The sequence below is a fragment of the Palaemon carinicauda genome, chromosome 28, assembly GCF_036898095.1.
Source record: "Palaemon carinicauda isolate YSFRI2023 chromosome 28, ASM3689809v2, whole genome shotgun sequence".
Taxonomy (NCBI): domain Eukaryota; kingdom Metazoa; phylum Arthropoda; class Malacostraca; order Decapoda; family Palaemonidae; genus Palaemon; species Palaemon carinicauda.
Window position 1 is genome coordinate 28,733,829 of NC_090752.1, and position 20,286 is coordinate 28,754,114.

General features: G+C 37.0%; 1 protein-coding gene across 1 annotated transcript; it reads left to right on the forward strand.

Annotated features, from left to right (window-relative positions):
* Positions 1-2,383: 2,383 nt before the first annotated feature.
* Positions 2,384-10,976, forward strand: LOC137621481 (muscle M-line assembly protein unc-89-like). The gene is made up of 2 exons (XM_068351812.1): positions 2,384-2,554; positions 8,790-10,976. The coding sequence occupies exons 1-2, from the start codon at positions 2,534-2,536 to the stop codon at positions 10,518-10,520; spliced, it is 1,752 nt and encodes a 583-aa protein (XP_068207913.1). The 5' UTR covers positions 2,384-2,533; the 3' UTR covers positions 10,521-10,976.
* The last annotated feature ends 9,310 nt before the right edge of the window (positions 10,977-20,286 follow it).

The window sequence follows — 20,286 nt, forward strand, 5'->3', positions numbered from 1 at the left end:
GACATTATAATAAACTGCCAACTGAAATGAAGGACCTAAAGGGAGCAATTGAATTTAAGAAGAAACTAAAGGCATTACTTTTCACAAGATCATATGATTTGGAAGATGCTACAAATTGTATAAGTTATAATGTGGAGGGTTGGATTTAAACCCAAAACAAGTAAACAAGTAAACACACAAAACGTTGATCCAGGGCGTGACATTTACAAGGACTTGCCATGGGCCAAGATAAAGCATAAAAGTTTAGTTTCTAGGTTCGAAATATTCGTTACACGGTCATAAACAACTATTGAATGTCATTTGGGGCAACTTACATTAATCCCGGTAATTTTTCTCATTTTGCATCTCGAGATGTATTCGATCGACCAATAGCAATAAATGGTTCCAGAAAAGTATTCCAGAGAGGATAAAGGGGAAATAAAGCTGCTAGCTAGGATTAGGACAGCATATCATCATCATCACCTCCTCAGTTATATTTCGCCTACCGTTCCTACAAATGCTTCTCCATTCATCATCTACTTCACGCTTCATAATCCTCAGCAACGCAGGCATGGGTCTTCCAACTCTTCTAGTGCTTCGTGAAGCCCAGTTGAAAGTTAGGTAAACTAATCTCTCTTGGGGAGTGCGAAGAGCATGCCCAAATCATTTCCATCTACCCCTCACCATGATCTCATCCACATATGGCACTTGAGTATTCTCTCTTATAGTTTCATTTCTAATCCTGTCCTTCCAGTTAACTCCAAATATTCTCCTAGGGGCTTTATCCTCAAATCTACAAACTCTGTTGGATATTATTTCATTTATTAGCATACCACGACTCGTGTCCATAAAGAAACACCAAGCTCACTAAACTGATATATAGCATGATTTTTATATGTAGTTTCAAGCGATTTTATTTCCAATTTTACTTTACCTAGCCATTGTCTGATTTATTTTTTTTTTCATTATTGGCTACAAATATAGATACTGTAAACATGGTAGCAAGCATACGAATTTACTGCCTGCAAACAATTAAATAGTCTAAACCATTGGTTCCCAAACTGGGGGGCGCGCCCCACTAGGGGGGCGTGAGGACGATACAAGGGGGGCGTGAAGTCATCTGCTCGAAATTACTTGTTTAATAGAATAATAAAATCATTAAAAGAACAAATATCTGTCATTAGATACATGCATCCATCTCACTAAATTTGACCAGAAATTGTGCCTTAGTCTCATAAGTATTTCCAAATATTATATGCCATGTTTTTAAATTATCTATTCTTAAAATTGCAACTCAACTTTGCCAATTTGCTAATGTTCAAACTTTTTTTCGCTCACTTTGAACAAAATGTTTCGTTTCTAGTTACTGGAATGTACTATTATTTGTTTGAGTGGCTTTCAATATTAAATAGTAATTCAAACAGAAATCTGTTTTCCTGTACAATGCTAGGAAATAAATATAAGAATCATTTCATATAAAAAAAAAAAGAGAGGAGTGGGGGCGTACGGGTTTACTGGAAGCAAAAAGGGGGCGTCAGGTAAGATAGTTTGGGAACCACTAGTCTAAACCATATCTTAATATTAACGTTCACATTAAAGACTAATTAATTCAGGTGTGGCATCATAGAAAGTGTATTATGTTCTTCATCGTGTTGTTAAGGTGCCTTTTATTTTAGTTTTCTGTGTTAGCAACGACTAGAGCCTAATTTTCTATAGAGTGTTTGAATTCTGAAAGCACAGAGAAATTGTTTGTAAACTACAAGATAATTGTAAGCTTGCAAAACAAAAGCAGTTTACCTCTCGGTATAAAAAAAAAGAAAAAAAAATACTTTCACGTTGTGTCGGTACTGCAATCGTTGCAACGAGCTTCTCGCTCGTAGCAGGCGTTCTAGTTTTTACCCTAGAGTTTCTTTTAAGCTATGTAGCCTTCTATTTTACAATAGTCGTTGTCTGGCTATGGGCGTCAATTATTATCTTTACCTTTATCTATTAACCTGGTCTACTTATGTTTCTCCGCACTTATCCAGCCATGTGCGTTAACCCATAAATGAATTACATCTCCCTCTACCTTAGTTTCGAGTTACTATTATAAAATAAAAGATATATAAGCTTCCCTTTTGTAATTAATCCCTTCGCATGTCATGGTGGGAAGAGATTAAACGTATAAAACTATTCAAAGAACGGAACTGGATATAGAGAGCATTGATGACATTCAGAATACCCCGCAAGAGCAATAGCTTATTAGGATAAACATTATAAGCAGAGGGCATAGACAAATTCAACAACTGTACAATCGTCGAATGGTATAACCACAAGCAAAACAACTTACGTGATGACTCTGTTGCCTCGTTACACCACCCGAGTTTGTTACAGGAACTTTTCTTAAACCTGACTATCAAAATCACTACACTGTGTACTGAGAGCTTTAACAGAGAACATATCAGGTAGTTCGAATGCGCTACTATTGGTTTTAATAGGTTGTAAATTTCTAAATTTACCCGAAATTTCGATTTTATACATTTTCTCGTCAATTCACGTTTCTTCTATTAACGTCATGGCTGAAAACGTCGAGAAGGTAAGGACTATGTCTACTTTTAAGTTAGTCTTTTGTAGAGACATGACTTCTAATGTAATCTGCTTTCAGTATTTGTTTGTAAAATTTAGTTCTTAATATTAATGTGATATTATTCGTGTGTAATTGAAACAAAATTCCCAAACTTACGGTGAAAGTTAATTTTCTTTACTCGCCTTTTGTGGCACGGTATGCTAAGCACAAGCAGCTGCAGGACCTAGAATAAGTTTCTTTTTTTTTTTCCAATTGGGAAATTTATAACAATCATCAAATCTAGGGTTAGCGAGTATTTTTGTTTACTTTGTGTGTTAGACCAATATCTTGGGAAACGGGAACAAGGTGTGATTGTGTGTGTTTTGAACGTTTTTATAAAGGGTTTTTGGTTGAAAATCCATAGTTTTTTCTAGTTATAATAGGTCGACTAACAACTGAAAACCAATGGTTTTGCACTAGATGTATTCATCAATTCCGTTCGAAACTCTTGAAATATCAGTCTAATTGTACAGTATATCTAAATTAAATCGTCTATAATTGGTTGGCTACGCCGCCCATTATCACAAAAATCCAGTCAACGTATTAGTCTCCGTAATCATAAGAATACGAAATTTATCTAAAACTCTACACTTTGTTTGCCAGGACTTCCGGGAGCAGAGGAAACTGTATTTTCGATCGCCATTTTCTATGGAGTTGTTAGTAGCAGTGTTCATCGTATTTTACAAACCACTCCTTAATTAGTTTTTAATGATTTATTGTTTTCGGTCTGCTGATGGTCGCCTCGCTCACGATTAAACTTTATCCAGTTGCTGTTGTTCACAAGTTCGTACGGTGGAAATGTTTTGCTACCCGCGTTCGCCAGTGTTTCAGCCCTAATTATAAATTATACGAACTTTAATTTGAATACTTCGGTTATTATTACCTAGCAATTTATGGTTGAGAGATAAACGAATGTACTAGTAATTGTTTATTGAAATATGCCGATACAAATGCTGAAATTGTTACCGTAAAATAAAAACCGGTTAGCGTAGCCACGAAGACTAGTGATAGGCCTATAAAAACACCTATTTGAAGTTTTATATCGGTGGCTAGGTTTTGCGTTTTATTTTGCATGCTTAACATTGTAGCTTCTGACCCCCATATTTTCAGCATCCTTTTTAAGCCATTAGGCCTGTAGCCTACAATGCGAAATCAGTTGGTTTCATTTTCACCTACTTGTACGATTTCTTAGAGACCCTGCCAGCATTTTTTAGGTAAATTCTTCCTCATTATAGCCCTATCTCTTGACAGTGAAAGTTAGATAGCGTTTGGTAGCCTATTAACCTTGTAAGTTTCACGTACCCCATACCATAAACTTTTATCACCATTATCTTTATTATTATTATTTTCTTAAAACTGATCTTCAATGTATGGGTCTTCCCATCTGTTCTAGCCCTCTTAAAAGATTCTTATTTACCCTCTAATATAAATTAGTTCTGTTGAGTGACGATTTATGTAAACCATTCAACGAGAGGGATCATGGCGTTCCGATCAATCTGGATACATAAAATCTATCCCATCTTACACGGCAGCGCATCTATGAACAAACTCGGCCATAGCCAGTGTGCGTTGTCACTTGTGCATTTGCAATGCATTGCCTAAATAGCTACAAATTATATACATTTTCAAAATGACAGTTTTAGCACAGGATTACTTACATTTGCGTTAATATTATCTATTCCATCTGTTTTATACCATAGTAAGGGGGTGAGGTGCAAATAGTGAATAAGATATTTTATTGTAAAAGTATAAAAATAAAATTTCGTCCATATGATTTTGCGCCATTTTTCCTTTAATCGGTCACACTTTATTTATTGTGAACAGAATAACAATACACACTTTTTTTAAGCTATTTCCAGCAAAATGTTATAAAACTGTAAAATTTTAATCTTTCATAATTTTTTATTTTTAAAATTCTCAATGTATATGGTAATTATTTCATATGTTTACTTTTTTAATTCTCCATAAATATATGATTATTATTTCCTATATTTTATTTTATTTTTGTATTTTTTAAAATTTCCCATGTATATGGTAGGTCATGGCTTTAAATAGTTGAACAACCACCTGACTTAAGAGTCCAAACATTCTGCAGTTGTAAGAATCTTTTTATTACGCCTATGCCTGACGTGGTTGTAATAATAATTCCAAGGCATGATGGATATGCACTTCAATGAAAATCCTGCTTAATTTTTCTATATCGAAAAATTTAACATCAGAGCTGACAATTATTTTGTACTTATTCAATAAGATATTTTATTCACTTTATGCAAACCCCAATTTTGCTTTTTTTTTTTTTTTTTTTTTTTTTTTTTTTTTTTTTTTTTTTAACTGATGGACTAATTAGTAGTGTTAGCACATATATTTGATCAATCCTGTATTAAAAGGGTATTTTACAAAATCTTGAAAATAATTTGTAGCTATTAAAGTAAGCGCACAGCACACTTAACCGTGACCGCTTTTGTGCATAGATGGCGCTGTCAATTTTCGCGGGACGCATTGCTACAATGACATGACTCCTAGTTGCTTTTATTGTGTAGACTAGCATAAAGGGCATTGCAATCCTTGCTGTATACATGGCTGGTCATGGATGTTGGTTAGTTTATATTTTTTAGTGTACAGTCAACCAAGCTATTCATTACAATTTGCAGTATTTTTAGCCTCCTAGTTCCATCTGGAAATTTTACATTGTCATTAAGAGGATTTTACCATTACAGTTTGAATATCCTAAAATATTTGTCGTGGCCATGAAGTATTTGTTATTTTTAATGAAGATTGTAGAGAACCTATATGCCCTTAAAAGATTATCCCTTTATTTTATCCAAGCTAGCATCATCCTTAATATTGGGAGCAAACCTATGCATGACAGGTTAAGTCAGTCGATAAAATTTTTAAGAGCTTTATAAATTCCAGAGTAAACTTCTGCTTTAATTACTTCATAAAGCTATTAGTTTAGTCCAACTATCTCGGGCAAATTTCTTAAAGCTATTATCTTATTCAACAATTACAGCTTCATGTCCAGCAATAAGAATTGGCTTCAGATCAGAATTTCTAAATGCCGGTTCATGCAAACATTCAAAAGAAATGTGTAGGAAAGGAAAACCCAACTGTTTATATTTCAGTGTTCAGACTGGGCAGAAAGACTGAAAAAAGGAAGAGGTAACGGAGGTTTAGTAGCATCGTAAAAGGCGGGTGCAGTTTAAGGCCCTAAAGTTTTGCAGAGCTTTCTTCAATAATATTCGAAGACCATTCTAAACACTTGGGAAATCTATTAAGACTTACTTCTGTTAATAAAATTCATTTATATGTACAAATTCACATGTGACTGTCATAAATTGCAGTTTTGTACATATTTAATCTGTTGGTAATACAACTATTCAAATTAGAGAAGGGATAAATGAAATATCTTATTCAAGAAACTTTTTTTTTTTCCCTTTTTTTTTTTTTACCCAACTGTTTCGATAATGGTGCACTTGACAATATACGCAAGTCAACCAGTGTGATATGCAAAATATCTAAAAATTTATATGGAAAAACTGATTTATGTAGGTCCTGTAGGGAGTAATGTTTCCCTACGTGATAGGACCAAGTTAGCAGTTCTTAAAGTAATGATTATTGTAGACCTGCTTATCTGGAAACGGACGAGGCCTATCTTCTTTAAAAGGATAGCGGATCGAATTTGACTTGGAAAAACAATTCTTGGCTAAAAGATGTTGCTCAGATAGTTTTGCTCCAGTTGAATTGGAATAAAATATAGCCATAAAAATATGCTAGTACAACCCGGGAACCTAAAGAAAGGGCTACCCTTAAATCTGCACTTTCTTTTTGGTATAGACGTAACAGTTCCTAGTGTACTTGAACCATATGGCTGTCATTCACTGCCTAGAGGAAAAGGCAACCTCTTTAGGCAGATGTTTGACATCAAGCAGAGTAATGAGAAACTATATTCCTCATTCCTGTTTTTCTGAGGCTAAACTAACTAGTTTAGCTTTTTGATCTGTGAAATTAAAATCACCTTGATTCTTATGGAGATATAGACCAAAATGGTATTTTAACTTTTTTAAAGTTTTCCGATTGCTATTTTTCGCTAGTTCGCAAGAAAAGGATCTTTTAGCACTTGTTGGAGAATTGGTTACATTATTCCATTAGGTATTTGTTGGTAATAGCTCTACCCAAACCTTTTACCTCTCAATTTCCATTATTTTTCCATTATTCCCATATTGAGTGGGAACGCGTTTTGACAAAGCATCTAAATAAGTTTCCTGAAGGTAATACTGCTCCTTAGTTTGTAATTTGGCTTTTGTGAAGGTCTTGGAGCATATGATGCTCTTCGTTCAATCTTCAATACTATTGGCTACAGAAATCACTTTAATGTAGTCACGAAGTTTGTATGATAGGCCTTGATTTTAGTGATGCTCTTAACTGTGGTGATCATGAGGCCCTTTTTTGAAACTTGAACAAAAGAGAGTAGGTGGGTCTTTTCAAATCATAATTTTTTTTAATATTTTTTTTTAATTTATTCATTTTTTGTTTGTTTAAGTAATGGAATGCAAAGAGAATTTTTTGGTGGCACCATAGTTAGTATAGTTATGCGATATCTGAGTGTTCCTCAGGGTAGAGTTCTTGGCCTATTATTTTTCGTATATACACATGTGGTTTGGCCAATAAAACAAGCTCGTTGCATATGCAGATGTCACTTTCCCTTTGTTCCATTTGAATTTAGATCTGGGGTTGCTGAACCCCTTAAAAAGAGATCTAATTAAAATTAGTGCCTGGTGTAAATTATGGTGCATGATAATGAACTTTAACCAAACTGAAAATGTTTTTAAACAGGTCAAGGATAGTGGTCCCTCAACAACCAGATCACTGAATTGATAATTTTTCTTCTCTCTATGATTTCTTTTAAAGTTGTAAGTACGATTCTTGAATGTAAAGTTACATTTGAGAAACTCATTCAGTCTGTTTCTTCTTGAGCTACACGCACACGCACACGCACACACACACACAATAAAATAGACGACTTGTCTTTACAGATTTTTGGCGATAATTCTATTCTGGAGAAGTCATGATACTTTCATTCTGCTACCTTCAGAGTATTTTTTTTCCTGTCCAGTATTCAGCTGCTGACTCGCCCATTAATTTGTTGGACAAGAACTTGTGGTCTATTAAATTTTATTCCTGCTCTAAATCCTGATTTCCGCCATTGTCGTTTACTTAGTTCCTTATGCAAATTGCATTAGATTTTTCATAATTCTGACCATCCTTTGCATTCGGAACTCTACCCCATTCTGTACCATCCTGTACGTAGTACTAGGCATGCAGTTAATTTTAAGTCTTGCCTTCTCCATCATAAGGCTTGATACTACACAATATTCTGCAAGTTTTATTCATACTGCAACCAGATTGTATAATGATCATCCTTATTAGGTAGTTAGTTGAATCGGTGTAACTTTAAACTCAAGTTTGAAGGAAATGTTTTTTTGGGCAGGTTGAACTAAGTCTCCTCATGGCTTATGTGACGGATCAATTTTAACGTTGGTATGTTTTATTTTAATTATTTGCAACTTTTTAGTATATTTCCTTATTTCCTTTCCTTGTTGGTCTACATTTCCTCTCGCTCATTGGCTTACAGTATCCTGCTTTTCCAACTAGGGATGTAGCTTGGCTTAGCAGAGATGATAATGTTAGTGATAATATGGCCCAAATTAAAAAAATCCATATAAATCTATTATTCTTGCTGCTCAAATTATTATATCATGCGACTTTAAAAGTTGCCCTTTGGGTAAACTGCTAAAGTTCAGTAGTCACTCTAGTAATTAATTAAAAAACAGAACATACATTGTGAGTACATTTTGGTGGTTCTTAAAGGGAAGTTTAATTCTATTCAATTTTTTTTACTCCTCAGTCTGATTGAATGGGGCATAATTCATTTAAAAAGATTGGATTTGATGCTTGACTGTTACTTTTATAGAAACTATGTGGTCTAGAAATAACAAAAATTAGGTATTGCCAACTCTAGGAATGTTAAGATTCTAATGAAGCATATGTCTGGTGCTAACTGCATATCCACTTAAAACTCTTAGCCCTTTGATTATCCACTTAAAACTCTTAGCCCTTTGATAATCCACTTAAAACACTTAGCTCTCTGATAAATCCAAAACTTCAGATATGTTCACCTTATTTATATTGGACTTTAAATTTCCAGGAGACTATGGGATTAGATAACGCTCAGTCGGAAGAATGTGGGTCTAAAAGTTCTGCAGTTGAAGCTGCAGGCATAACTTTGCCTGATCAGGACTCTGAAGATCTAGTGTGGGACACAATGGCGGTCCTTAAGAAAAAAGATGAAGACATACGAAAAATAAAAGACCTCTTAACGATGTCTATGAAAACCTGGGTTCACGACCTGATGAGAAGAGTGGAGTTGGTGAAGGGCGAAGTAAAGTCTGCTAGAAATATGGTGCTTCCTACGTGCATAATTATAGACGAGCTGGAGGAGAAGGGAGAAAGGCACGATGAACTAGCAGAGATGGTAAATACTATCATGGAAAACGTGGAGTGTGTTGTCAAGCAAATTCCAGTAGCAACAAATGTTATAGGGCTGATCATGGACCATTTAAGGCATCTGCCACAAACTGGGGAGAAGGCAGATTCAACCCCAAAAGAGAGACTTAAACAAGAAAAAAAAGTTCCGAAGGCTGTTTCGTCATCGACCAAAGAAACTGAGAAGCCTAGTAAGAACTCTGATTTAGCGGATAGTACAGTGCTAAGATCCGATGTCTCGTCCGGTGATCGTAAAAGCGATGTCTCATCCGGTGATCGTAAAAGCGAACAAAAGAGTATAGAACCTTTACCAGAAGGCTCGGCACCTGACAATTCAACTGAAAACGAGAAGTTTGCTGGAGAACCACCATTGCAGACCAAAGAAGTTAAGTCAGCAAGCAAGAGCAAATTGGATTTTGAAAGTCCCGAAAATACTTCTAACTGCATGATGAGGACACTGGAAGCTAAGATAGCAGAAATGGAGTGCACCAGTATGGTAATAGGCGACGTCATGAAATATTGGATCACAGACGTATTGGAGAAAATTGATTATGTCACACAGGAAGCCCGTCTTGCTAGAAAATTGGTTAACAACACGAATGACAAAATCCAAGAATTGCCTTATACTTTGCCACGAGAAAGTGAAATAAAGGATTTGATAAATGACCTCTTTGAGAAGGTAGAGGACCTGGTGAAACAAACTATAGCTGTGACTACATTAGTTGGATATGCAGTTGAACAGGTGATATACATGAAAGGTATGAGTAATTTCAGAGAAGAGTTATGTGCTACAGTGTTAATGGATATTCCAAAGATTGCGGACGAAGAAAACCCATCTCGCAATGAAGGGAAATCCAAAACGGAGGAAAAGATTGCTGGAAATACTAAAGATGAAGATAGTTTAAGTAAAGAATTTCCTGAGTCTGCTGATAAGAACATTATACCAGCAAAAAATTCCCCTAAGATGATCATGCCTAGGCCTGGTAATGAGTCTCCTCAGAAGAAAAGCTTGCCTGAAAAGACTCCCGAAAAAAATATGAGCACAATCTCTCGCAAATCTCCTAAGAAGAAGGCTAAAAACACTGTTTATACCTTCACAGGTGACAAGAACAACTCCAAATCGGGTGACAAAAATAGATCGCTAGATTCGGCGTCGGTTGGTAAGGATGAATCGCTGGACTCTCCCTCGGTTGACAACAATGATTCGACTGATACAATTGAGAAGCTGAGGGGAGCATTATCAGAGTCTGAAACTGACTTAAGTTGTGATTCTTGTGATACTTATTTCTTTGAAGAAGAAGCGTTTGAAGTGTCCATGACTAACTTTGCAATTCTAGATTTGATAGAGCCAGTGACATTGCGGAATTACAGAAGAATTTCAGATTGTGATTAGAATGGAAGATTGGTGAGGGATTGGATATTTTTTATTTTTTTTTTAGAAAAGCGAAAAATATAACCTAGAAAGCTTGCTATAAGATTAGACTAGTCTTTAATCTGAATTTTCTTAATCATTTTAAACTTTCACATTTAAGGATTGTGTTGAGGAAAAAATGAATTTAATACTTGCACTTTTTAAGATTTTTTGCATCCTAGAATCTTTAACTTGTTTAATGGTTTTTGTAGCCAAAATTATATTTTCATCTAATTTAAAGAAACCAAACTTTATTTCAAACAAGGTAACTTATTTTAGATGCATGACCTATTTTTAAGATATTGGAACTTGCCCATAAATTTTAGCTTTCCATTGACAAGATGTTTTATTGAATAAAGTGTGTAATTGATACAAATATAACTGAAAAACCCTTAACTGGAAATATTGTAAAACAATCTAATAAAGTCTGGATTTATTTGTATTTTTTCAAAAAGCCTTGCTGTATTCTTAGTTGTCATACTATGAATTTATGGTCTTCAAACAGCACAAGTAAGTTTTATTTCGATGCTCCTATTTTTGATTTTGCAGGTTTATTATAATTCAGTTTTATTCCCAATAGTGAGTCATTCATGACTACAACAGTGTTACAAATTCCATTGCACTTTTTTTTATATTTGTGGACAAAAGCTAGTTCATATCCAACAAATGGTCTTTATCTGAAGTAGTTATCTGAAGTAGGTGCGGGGCACAATCTTTAAACATGCTCACCCCACAAACATATTGATTGGCCGCCATCTTCTCGCAGTTGATTTGTGAAAACTTAAAAAGATAATAATAAAAGGTGGGTAATTATAATTTTAGTGATCCATGCTGCTGTATGTTAAGCACACGCATGTACTAATTTCCAGCAGTAGTTGCAAGCCATGTCGTATCAGACCATTTGAATGGTGGCCAGTCATAGTGCTTGTAGGTATGAGGAAAATTAAAAAAAATTTTAGGCTGTACCCAGCCAAGGCAGTCTTTTCACCTTGTCAATTATGTTCAGGTATAACTGCGTATGCGTCTGCAACACTGTTTCGTACCTTCTCTTGCTAGGAATGGATACCCACATAGTAGTTTTAAAAATAACTTAATTTTGCTTGCTAAAAAATCTTCTCCTAGCATGGTTGCTGGAAATAAGGACAAGAAGTTTATTTTTGTTAAAAATAAAACAACAAGGATTGGATTTAAAGTATAAGGAGAAAAGCAGTATGCCTGAATGATTCGAATCTAAAAAATTAATTATACCGTTGGTAAATATAAACTGGGACTTAATGTTAGCAGGTAGACTGTAAAGATGAAAAAAATAGCTTTAATTAAAGAATATGGCTTAAGTTTACGGGTAATCTAATGAAAAGCTCTTATTAATCTTAATTTTTACAAGAATACTTTATAAAGTCGTTCAACTAAATTATTGAAATTTAGACCATCTATAACCCTTGGCCTCGTGCTCTAAATGGTAACTCTAATAGGTTTCAGCGTACATTCAACATTCTGACTTTAATCTTGTTCTAAAAACATTCTGACTCTTCTCTGTTGGTCTATTAACAACACACTGACTTTTCTCCGTTGGTCTATCAACGACATTCTGACTTTAATCTATTGGTCTATCGATGACATTCTGACTTTAATCTGTTGGTCTATCGACGACATTCTGACTTTAATCTGTTGGTCTATCGACGACATTCTGACTTTAATCTGTTGGTCTATCGACGACATTCTGACTTTAATCTGTTGGTCTATCGACGACATTCTGACTTTAATCTGTTGGTCTATCGACGACATTCTGACTTTAATCTGTTGGTCTATCGACGACATTCTGACTTTAATCTGTTGGTCTATCGACGACATTCTGACTTTAATCTGTTGGTCTGTCAACAACATTCCGACTTTAATCTGTTGGTCTGTCAACAACATTCCGACTTTAATCTGTTGGTCTGTCAACAACATTCCGACTTTAATCTGTTGGTCTGTCAACAACATTCCGACTTTAATCTGTTGGTCTGTCAACAACATTCCGACTTCAATATGTTGGTCTGTCAACAACATTCCGACTTCAATCTGTTGGTCTGTCAACAACGTTCTGACTTTTCTCTTCATAGAACTGCAGTCATTTCTTGTAAAAATAATTTTCATTGAAGGTCATGACAAAGAATTTAGGCAGTGTTAACTTTGTTGCATTCAATTAACGTTTTCATTCAGTCAAATCTTTTTTCAAGTTTCCGCTGACTTTAACTGCCTTGCCTTTAAATTTCCTTTTCATAAACTATTAGTTATTTGACAGGGTGATACTGCAATATAACGGGAAATTATCCGGTTGAAATTTAGGCGTAGTAGTACTGTGCTTAAAGCAATGAAGACTTGGTTAATATGGCGAAATATGTGAAACTGTTTAACCATTGACACTACAAAGGACAAAGATCGATTACCAATAACTGGTTCACACACCCCTATCATTAAATGAATGTTCCCACACTTGTTAGCTAATAAATTTCTCTCTCTCTCTCTCTCTCTCTCTCTCTCTCTCTCTCTCTCTCTCTCTCTCTCTCTCTCTCTCTCTCTCTCTCTCTCTCTCTCTCTCTCTCTCTCTAAATATTCAAGAGACTTGGAGGGTAATCTTATAACAAATCATTTGGGAAAAAGCTGAACTGATGAATGCATATTTCACAACTGTATTCACTAGGGAAGAATCAAGGACCCTCCCCAAACCGGCTATCAAATAAAGGGCCACAACTTTAAATAGGATCACTCTTACAATGGATGATGTCAAAAAGAAAAAAAATCTCTAACGATCTGGCACCAGGTCCAGATGATATTCATCCAAGTGAGATTGTCGAACTAAAAGGAGAGATAACCTCACACTTTTACAAAATGTTTCGAGAGACAGCCAACGAAAGAAAGGTACCACAAAGATGAAAACTAGGCATTATGACCCCCCAATCTATAAGAGGGAACCAAAAGAACCTGATAACTACAGACCTGAGTGTCTAACTTCAATGCCTTGCAAAATTTTTGAATCGATTATTGTAGATTCAATAGTAGAACATACAGAGAAAATCCATATTTTGATAGACAGCCGACATGGTTTTAGACAAAAGAGATCATGTGTGACAAGACATGTTTAGCATTTATGACAGAAGTAGGGTAATATACATCATATACCTGGACTTCCAAAAGGGTTTTGACAAATTTCTCAAAAAATTGATGGTCAAAATTAGAGCACTAGGCATCATTGACGAGCCAGCTGAATGGTTAGAATATTGGCCAACAAACAGAAAACAGTTGTAATCAACGGAGAAGCTTCAGAGTGGGCAGCTGTTACAACCGGAGTACCTCAAGGATCCGTCCTTGGACAATTGCTATTTCTGATCTACACTAACGACATACATTTAGTATTTACTAGTACAATATCCATGTTTCCCAACATTTAGTATTAACTGGTAGAATAGTCACATTTCCCGACATTTAGTATTAACTAGTAGAATAGCCACATTTCCCAAAAATACCAAATTGGGCATAAATGCTGTGAACTCAGAAGACGCAGCAGCCTTGAGAGAGGATCTAATGAAGCTAGGAGAATGATCCAGAAAATGGAAAATGCCTTTTAACTGCGGGAAATGTAAAGTTATGCACATATATTATAGGTACCCACAATCAGATTACTCACTGCTAGGTAATGAAAGAGAAATGTGGACCAGGAGGAACATCTTGAAGTTCCCTAAACAGAGCATAAAAGCTTGAAAGAAAGCACAGAAACGAACAGGCTACATAGACAATTCAAATAGAGAAACAAAGACCCTGTACTGCAGCTGTACACATCACTAGTAGACCCCATCGAGCATAACAGTCAAATAGATAGACTGGAAGCAGTACAAGTTAGGGTCACCAAACTAGTTCCAACACTAAGGCAATTTTTATATAGACGGGGGATGGAACGTTTGAAATTATCTGATCTACAAACTCGACGAGTAAGGGGGCATTTAATACACATACAAAATTCATAAAGGAATGACAAACGTAGATTACAATAATCTATTCACGCTTAGCACAGATAAAGTCAGAGGTAACGGATACAAACTGGAATTGAAAAGATACACCACCACTCAATGTGGCAATTTCTTTACATACAAAATAGCAAATAGCTGTAATAGACTTACAGCAGATATAGTAATCAGTAGCACGGTAAACGAGTTCAAGAATTAAGTTAAGACAAGATCATAAAAACTCTAAATGCTTAAAATAAATCTCTCTACCAAAGAACAAGTGGAATCTCCGCGGTTAGACTACTAAGTCTTTGAGGCATCCAAAATTCTCTCTCTCTCTCTCTCTCTCTCTCTCTCTCTCTCTCTCTCTCTCTCTCTCTCTCTCTCTCTCTCGCGCGCGCTCAAAGAACTTAATTTCTTCGCATCTACTTGTGAAAGCATTAAAAACCTGTTCAAATCGAGGAAAGATCTCCCACAGAGGTTTGGAAAAAAAAAAGGGTTGGGTAAAGAATTATAGAATTTCGTTGGATCTTTTGATGACCTTTTTCTCTTATAGAGAAATACTAATCCGCTTCTTATTACCCTAGGATATAGAAACTTTATCCATGAAGGATAGGTAAACCAAATCTGTACGAAACTATGCCATTTAATTACACAGGAGAGGAAAGTAGTAAAGTATTTAATTCCCATATACGGTAATGACGCCGGGAGCAACGGATGCCCCTGGTGACGGTGACTCTTGTTAATTTCTTATGAACAGCCGAATCTTATAAACTGGAGTCCCTGAAGGTGAAGGTAGGGTATTTGTAGACATATGTGTTCGAACACTTGTGTGAATTTGAATCCTTTCAAATTAAGCCAGTCATTTACATTAGCCTTATAAAGTAAAAAAATGAGGCTTTGGTATGCATTGTTTCGAATCAGGCACGAATATATCATGGGGTACCAATACACATGCTGAAAATATTGATCCGGTATATGTTGCTTATCAAACACTACGTGAAATATATCTGAATAAAGACGAAAGTAAACTGTTATATCAGTAAACTTTTTTAAGATAATTGGAGTGATCATTCCCCTTCACCAGAGGATAATCTGTACAGAGCATAGATTTTGACTTTAGGGTAATCTTTTTCTTGGGGGGATTAGTATGAAATGCAGAGCTTTGGCTTTTGCCACCTCTGTAAAGAATTTGAAGAAATGGCAACGTGTTTTTTCTCTTTATTGGTCATTCGAAAACCTTCACCTCTATAGCATTAGACTATCAGGTTCAGTCTATTAGCTAGCGAGTACGTCTAAGCAAGAGGAAGTCATTCAAACATGCCTAAGCAACAGTCATAAAAAAAAGAATGGCTTCAAGAGAATATATGCAAAGACAAGATTAGTTCCCTAAAATAGAAAAATTTCATTATGTGAGGCCCAATTGTGTCATTTAATTGCAAAACACTGTGCCATTAGTTCTTGTGATCACCTGGTAGATGTGAAAAAAAAATAATAGTTTTTTTCTGATAAGACTGGCAGAACTTGGAATACATAGGAGTAAATGCTCTCTAATACTTAGAATTTTTTTCATGCCCAACTTTCTTGCTAAACTGGAGGAGGATGAAAGTGACTGGAAATATAGTATTTTATCCGATGAATCCACAGATATATTTGTTGTTAAGCATTTGGGATTAGCTTTTCATTATTTTTGTGAACATTCACTGAAATTAATGTCTACATATTTACATCTCGGCCCTCTATAAGAATGTGATGTTAATGGTATTTTCTATGCTCTAAAATAGTCTTTGCATGTCTATGAACTGAACCTGAAAAAATATGGTTGGCATTGGAACTAACAATGCTACTGTTATGGTTGGGATAAACAATGGTTTATAAGAAACTGAAGGAAGACATCCCTTCATTAGTGCATATCCGCTGTGTGTGTCATTCAGTCTAGTTATCTGTATCATATGCAAGTAAAGACACTATGCCCAGGAACCTAGAATTCCTTGTTAGTGAAACTTATAACTGGTTTGCAAGGTCTTCCTCAAGACAGCAGGCATACACTGACCTATACAAACTTTTAAATGATGGAAATGAACCTCTAAAGATTGTGTAAGCCTGTCAAACCAGGTGGCTATCTATTTCTTGTGCAGTGCAAAGACTGTGTGATCAATGGTTAGAGCTAAAAACTAATTTTAGCCTAACAAAATATTTGAAAAGTGTTATACTTAAGAGATAACTTACTCCTTGTACTCAAATTAATATAATCAAGCTTAATTGGTTTTTCTAAAGTCGGTGTTAAGTGTTTGTTTATTTGTTTCAGACTGCCCGGCATTTACAGCCAAGCGGGGGCTCTTGACAAAATGTTGTAGGCCCCCCAAGAGTCACACAAAGTGGGGTCTTAGTCTTGCAGCTGCTCGGCACAAAGAGCATAGTTTCTTTTTAAAAGCTGAAATTTTTAGCAACGGAACTCTTGCAGGCTACTATGCCAGCCCAAGACCCAAAAGGTGGGTGCGGTTCCTTGGCCGCAAGAGCGTGACTGCTAGGTCACAAAACCCCGGCCCCACGTGGAACCGAAAGGAAAATTTTTAGTCGCAGAGAAAGTTTCATAGCAGTAAGACCCAGATAGTAGAAGAGACTGGGAGAGGAATGAAGTGTTTTGAGTAAGAGAGAACATAGCAACAGTTCTAAGCAAAGAGCTCATCCCTGCTCAATGGGAGATGAGCAATTAGGAGGGCAAGAGGTGATGAGAATGGACAGTAGTGAGACCCAGTAAGTCGAAGGAACTGGGTGAGGAGCAGGAATATTTGAGTGAGACGATTGCTGATAGTGGTGGGAGCCAAAGTCCCAGTGGCAGAACTGACAAGGATGGCAGAGCTGTCGGAGATATCTCTAGCAGGGGAGTCTGTTGTTTTGCATCACACATTCCATAAGCAAGATAGAAAGAGGAGGCCCACAGAACGAGCTGTGGACATAGTTAAAGTTTATTTCTTCTTATAACATGCTCGGTTATATATTTTGAGACTGGGTTGGACAAGTCATAACTATGTATGACCTGGTTACATATTAAGGATTTTGGAACTTGAGTGGTTTAAACAAGGATAAAGCTAGATAGTAGCAAGACACAGTGAGGATTAGGGACTAGGTGAGAAAGGCAGAGTGATTGAGGTGATGGAATGATGGGAGACTATAGTCCCACTGGTGCTGTCTCAGTGGCGGTTATGAATGCAGGAAACCTGAAAGTGTATCAGTGTTTGCCAGAACATTTCTGGCTACTGCTCCTGGTGTTAGGAGCTGGCCAAGGTCAAGGTTTTCCCTTGGTGGGAAGGTTTCTGAACACTGAAGTAGAAAGTGAGCAAGAGGGAAATTACTGGGGAATTACAGTAACAGCAAGATCTGCCTTTAGGGTTGATGAGCTCCCATGAGCATGGGTAGCCAAGTTATGAGTCTATGAATTATGACTGCAAGGGACCTTGGGTGGATTTGTGCAAGTCATAGGGGTTGAGGCTGGTTACCTTAATATACCAGGCCGCTGAGTGGAAGGTTGCCAAGTGGTCTTGTCTAACTGTACTGAGGAGCTGGGCATGACAATAGTTGAACATTACTTTTTTAAATTGCAACAGAGTGACATAAGACAATGCTAATCGTGCTTACCCAGAGGGCCGGTTTGGCAAGGCAGTCTGCTTTTTCATTACCCTGTATACCTATGTGGCTGGGGATCCAGTTTAGGATGACCTGTCTGTTCTTGAAAGAATGTAGGTGGGGTAGGTGTTTTATAGAGGAAATGAGCAATGTGTTTTCTGAAGTGTCGGTGTTCTTATTGGCAGCTATGGCACCTCTGAAGTGGGTGTGGATAGTGATGTGGCCCTGGACTGAAAGAGAATGCTCAAGGGCCTTCTTAATCACTACAAGTTCCGTTTGCAAGGAGGATGCTGTATTGGAGAGCTTCCAACATTCTGTATTGAGCAGAGAAGATTGCTGCAGCAGCTGCGGGGACTGCTCTGTCAATGGAGTCATCTGTGAAGTAAACATAGTTAGCAATAGTATTATCAATGGATACAAGAGCAGCAAACTTGGCTTCTCTGGGAGGGCAGAGGGCTTTAGAAAAAGGGAGGGCTGTAAGATTAAACTTGTTGGGACAAGGGGCCCAGGGAGGAGGTTCTACAAAATCAGGGTACAGGGAATCTTTTTCAAGGGAAGCCACAACATTCTGAGAATTTGTATTTCTAAGGGAAATGAGGATTTGGCCTGAATATGTGTTAGGGGGGTCAATGTCAATTGGTCTATGAACAAACCGTGAGAGTTTACTGCAAAGGGGGCTATACCTATCAGTTTTGAAGGTTTTGATGATGATTGAGCAGTTACAGATGTCGATTCTGTCTGCTAAGGGCAGGAGATGTGCTTCAGTCCTGAGTAGGGAGAGCCTGGTCTAGTTAGGTGCTCTTAGGATCGTCATCATGGCTCTGGTTTCCAATGTCTGCTTCTGTGAGGGTGAGAGAGAGGTTAGTATAGGCACTGCATATTTACTAGGGAGCGGACAGCTTGATTATAAAAGTTAGAGTACCTGGTTAGGAGTTCCATGACTGAGGGAGGTAAATTGATGAAGGGCATTTAAGCATGGGTTTGTTTTGTGTTTAAAGTAGAGTTATCTGAGGGATGACTGAAAGTTTGTGGTTAAGGTTAACTCCTAAGTAAATGAAGTCCGTTACCTACTCTATAGGCAAGCCTAGTAGACGGAGTGTTGGCTTAATGGCCATGGCTTTGGTTTATTTAGGGTTAGTTTTAAGTCCTAACAATTTGCTTTTGGTAGAGATAATATTAGCACAGCTTGCATTTTACAGTTTGTTAAACTTTGAGTGGTGGGCAACTATCCATATATCATCTGCATAAATAAAAACTTTAGTACTGTCAGGGTACTCCTCATCAAGGAGTTCTTCCATGAGAACATTTAAGAGGAAGGGGCTGAGAATGCCACCTTGAAGGGTTCCATTTTCAAGAGGAAGGTACTGGGAGGAGGCCCCCTAAAAAATGACCCTGGCTTCCCTGTTTCGGGTGTAAAGTTTGGTCTAGGCAAGGTGGCCCCGGACTCCTTTCGAAACTTGCGCTGTCAGAATGGCTTCCGAGATGGCTAGTTCATAAGCCTTCTCTAGGTCTAGGAAGACTACTAAGGCGCTTCTGTGGTGTATCGTAACCATAACATCAGAAACGCATTCCTGCTTTCCAATGCCACGGGTATAGGCATATATTCTGTGGTGAAGGGGGCCGATTACCCATTGGTGTCTTCTGAGAACCATTCTCTCAACTACTTTTCCGATGCAGTTGAGGAGAGTGATGGGCCTTTAAGAATTAGGTTTATTTGATTTTTGGATGCAGTCTGTGTCCTGTTTGTTCCAGATAGGGGGGTCTGATGTGTTAGGCGTGTGTGAGGTTGATGATTGGCAGATATACTTATGCGGCTGGTTCTCTTAGGTGTTTGAGCATGGAGAAAGTGATGTCATCAGCCCCATGGACAGGGTTTTTGAACTGGGCAAGTGCTGAGTTAAGCTCGTGGACTCTGTAGGGTGTGTCTGTGCTGGCTGGGGCATTGCATGTAGCTCGTAAGAAGGAATTCCTAGAATTGGACCTTTTGCTTGAACGTGACCTCGACCTTTGACTGACCTTCCAAAATTTAATAATTTCAAGCTTTTTACATAACAGCTAATCCGTGTAAGTTTCATTACTCTACGATTAAGATTGTGGTCAGGAAGCTTTTCACAAAAAAAACACACACACACACACAC